This window comes from Olea europaea, chromosome 21 (assembly GCF_002742605.1).
Source record: "Olea europaea var. sylvestris chromosome 21, O_europaea_v1, whole genome shotgun sequence".
Taxonomy (NCBI): domain Eukaryota; kingdom Viridiplantae; phylum Streptophyta; class Magnoliopsida; order Lamiales; family Oleaceae; genus Olea; species Olea europaea.
This window is the reverse complement of record NC_036257.1, coordinates 16,467,555-16,471,065: the sequence shown is the minus strand read 5'-3', so window position 1 is coordinate 16,471,065 and position 3,511 is coordinate 16,467,555. Positions and strand designations below refer to the sequence as shown.

Sequence of the window (3,511 nt, the reverse complement as noted above, 5' to 3'; positions counted from 1 at the left end):
GGTCAGAGATGTTACACCGATACTCTCCATGTATTCAGAAGGGTACACATTATGCCGAAATCGGAGAGGGGCGATCGCAAATACGATGTATATGGCTTTTGCATGGCTTTGCAGGTAAATATTCAGTGTAACGTAATGCGTGTTGAACTTTTTATTAAATATATATGTAAAGTTTTATTTTGTAATTTTGCAGCTGTGGGCATATGAGGCTATCCCTGCTTTGGGTAGCAAATGGGCGATCAGAAGGGAGACTAGCTGCCCACGAATGCTTCATTGGCGAGCACATGAAAAGCCATCGGCTAAAGATTTGATAGTTATCCTCGACGATCCTCAGGTGAGTATTATATATTTGCAATTTATATTGTGCATACATTTACTCGGGTCGATGCACGTTCGTTAACACGTTGAAATATGGTATGTCAGCTCGAAGTTCATGCTGAGTTGGTTGTCTCGGTGGAAGAGGAGGATGCAATATATGTACGTGAATTACTTGTTCCCCCTACTGAAGACGATCCAGTATTTGAGTCCGTTCCGGATAGAAATATAGTACGTTTATTTAAGTTCATTATTTATTTTGACTTATAAATTCATGTGCGGATTATTAATATTAATTGTCTTCTCTGTGTAGGAGCGCCATCCGGAACTTCCACTTAGGAGATCTCCTTCGCCTCCACCGATGAGATCTCCGTCACCTCCACCGATGAGATCGCCTCTACCGCCATTATCTCATTCTCCGAGGATATCTCCGTCTCCCGTACCCACCCACCTCCCACATGGATCGCCTACACCCAGTCAGACCCGTCATTCAGATGATTTCTTTGCACGCATGACTGGCACCAGAAGAACGATATCGAACGCATACAAGTGGTTCCATAATATCACCACTCAGGGGGCTTAGCTCGCCGAAAATGTAAGTGAAGTGTTATTGCTACTGTTTGTACACATTACGTTTAATTTGTTAAATGAAATAGTTATTTATTTCTTTTTCGTTTATGTAGCACATCGACATGGCCATGGACTTGTTGTGCGATCGAGTTGAGAGATATCCACAATCATTCTACAAGCCTGGCCGAATAATACTGAACACCGAGTTCTTCCGTGCCGTTACCATTGAGTATCAGTCGCTCAAGCTTATGGGTAACGAGTACGTGCTGCCCGCAGATATGCTCGAGTGGGTCATCGGGTTGTCACCGACTGTTGGGGAAAAGCCGTGGAGGGCTGTACGCATACGTACATTCCAGTGATCATCAATCGTCACTGCAATGCACTAAAGATTGTGTTCCCTGAGTCGAAAATATATGTATATGACCCCGATCATTCATGTCTGACGCAGGGGCAAATCGAGCAGGACTTAGAGCCGGTGACTGTGATCGTTCCTATGATGGCTAGACGGGCGAGCTTGACTATACAGGACAGACTAGCCATCATTCGGGATAAGACGACGGCTAGGCAGTCTATATCGTAAGTGTTTGTAATCTTTTTTTAAAATTAAATTTGAACCAAGCTAACACAATATTGTTCATTTGTAGGGTCGACTATGACATTTTCGTAATCAAGTACATAGAATTTTTGAGTATAGCACATAAGGTTGATGGATTCAACCAGTTATGGATACAGAATTGGCGGAATAAGTTAGCGTGCGACTTATTCGAATTTAATTGTGATCCAAAGATTATTTGTAAATATTTTTTTTGTAATTAATCTTTGTAAAACTTTTTTGTAATTAGTTATTTGTAACTGTTCTTCGTAATTATTTATGATCTTGAATAAACATTGAACAATGTAAAAGTAAATGAAAATATTACACATTGAACACATTAGTCTAATTGTCATTTAGGGAAATTTGACTAGTACAAAATTGGCGAGTATGCCCTATGACTCTGCACCTGCCGCACCTACGCGGTCGAGGAAACTCTCCGATAGATGGTATTCTAGATGTACTTAACGTCTAGGACCACGCAGTTCAACTGCTGGTGGCAACAAACTATTGAACAGGAGAGTATGGTCAGGACTTCCCACTCAGATTCATTCGGCAGTGGAAATATAGTCTCAGCATATGCTGCTCTCCACGACTTAGCCGTGTAGTACAAATAACTAATGTTCTCGCTGCAAAGTCTCGATACATGGCCACTGCGACTGCATGCTAACATGAAAAACTCTCCAACTGAAATCTTGTACAAGTGCATGTGTTATCAGTCAAATCAACTATGTATGTCATATTACGTGCACATTGCACGGAGAAGCGAAACTCATCAAATGCTTCCACATTCAACTTTCTCGCAACATCCGCAGCCTTGAAGCATTTATTCTCTTGAGCTGGGGTTAGCACACTGGTGCAATTCTGTGATGCCGCACGTCGGTTATGAAACCACTGTTGCAGCTTGTTACAAATATTCTCAATCATTACGAGAATTGGTAACTCTCGATCCTTCTTAAACAATGCATTGAGCGACTCTGCATTATTCGACATCATCATGTTGTATCGACGTCCTGAAAAATGTGACCGTGCCCAATGTTCGACCCCCATTTCTGATAGATATTCCCATGCACTTTCTGATTTATGTTCTATTTCGCCCATGAACTTTGTAAACTCTTCAAAGCTGTAAGCTTCTGCAGCTCTTCTAAACAATGCAACGATGCCACTGCCCCGGTACCTAGTCTTCAGATTGCCCTGAATGTGGTACATGCAATAACCATGATGTGCTTCTGGAAAAACTTCGGCTATACCATTTATTATTGACTGCCCCCGATCAGTCACAAATGCAAGGTTCTCAATGTCCCCAATTACTTCTCTCAGCTTTGTGAAGAACCTAGGCATTGCTAGATCAGTCTCTCCATCGACAATGCTAAATGCAAGAGGCTAAATTTGGATGTTGACATCTTGACATGTAGCAATAATCAACTTCCCTTCATATCTAGCTTTTAGGGCTGTACTATCAGCTAGAATTAGAGGTTGCATCGCATTTTGAAAACCTCTAATGCATTGTCCAAGAGCCAAAAAAATACTTGAAGCGATTTTGCCCATCGGTTTCAATAAAAAACGCCGAGTCAGAATTAGTTCTCACCATATTGTGGCAATACCTAGCCAATTTGGCGATCTGGTAACTCATAACCACCCCATACTCCCGACGGATGTCGTTGATGATATCTGTAGGTCTGTAAATCGTCAATGGGTCCTGAAACTTGTGTATTATCTGTCGACCAATAAACCATGATCGACCTTGCCTGTGATCATTTTGACGAATACCCACTTCATAAGTATGTTCCCGTGCATACTTGCGAGCTACAAATAACTCATTTGTGTCCATCTTTGTCGCTCTCAAACGCCAACTGCAATTGCTAACCACACAAATAATTGTGTGTGTAGACTTGTTTGATTTTTTTATCTTAAACTCAAAATTATGTTTCATTGCAATTAGGTGCACAACTTCTTGCAAATCTCTTTTCGTGTCAAACAATTGATCGACACGTAAATCTTCATCATCAGGAACTACACACGAACAATTAGAAG

General features: G+C 41.3%; 1 protein-coding gene and 1 long non-coding RNA gene across 2 annotated transcripts; one reads left to right on the top strand and one right to left on the bottom strand.

Moving 5' to 3' along the window:
• The first annotated feature begins 836 nt into the window (after nucleotides 1-836).
• LOC111370327 lies at nucleotides 837-1,657 on the top strand. The gene is made up of 3 exons (XR_002698367.1): nucleotides 837-910; nucleotides 999-1,461; nucleotides 1,530-1,657. It is a non-coding gene; the product is annotated as an uncharacterized LOC111370327 (long non-coding RNA).
• Nucleotides 1,658-1,931: 274 nt separating this feature from the next.
• Nucleotides 1,932-2,818, bottom strand: LOC111370206. The gene is made up of 2 exons (XM_022991892.1): nucleotides 2,224-2,818; nucleotides 1,932-2,164 (listed from the first exon to the last, which is right to left on the bottom strand). Exons 1-2 carry the CDS (start codon nucleotides 2,816-2,818, stop codon nucleotides 1,932-1,934), a joined length of 828 nt encoding a protein of 275 aa, XP_022847660.1.
• Between the last annotated feature and the right edge of the window lie 693 nt (nucleotides 2,819-3,511).

What these genes read in the sequence shown, in the direction of transcription:
- LOC111370206 (XM_022991892.1), bottom strand. Translation starts at nt 2,818, where the DNA reads ATGCCTAGGTTCTTCACAAAGCTGAGAGAAGTAATTGGGGACATTGAG. An exon ending in CTTCTCCGTGCAATGTGCAC is followed by an intron (nt 2,165 to 2,223) that starts GTAATATGACAT and finishes ACAAGATTTCAG; the next exon opens with TTGGAGAGTTTTTCATGTTA.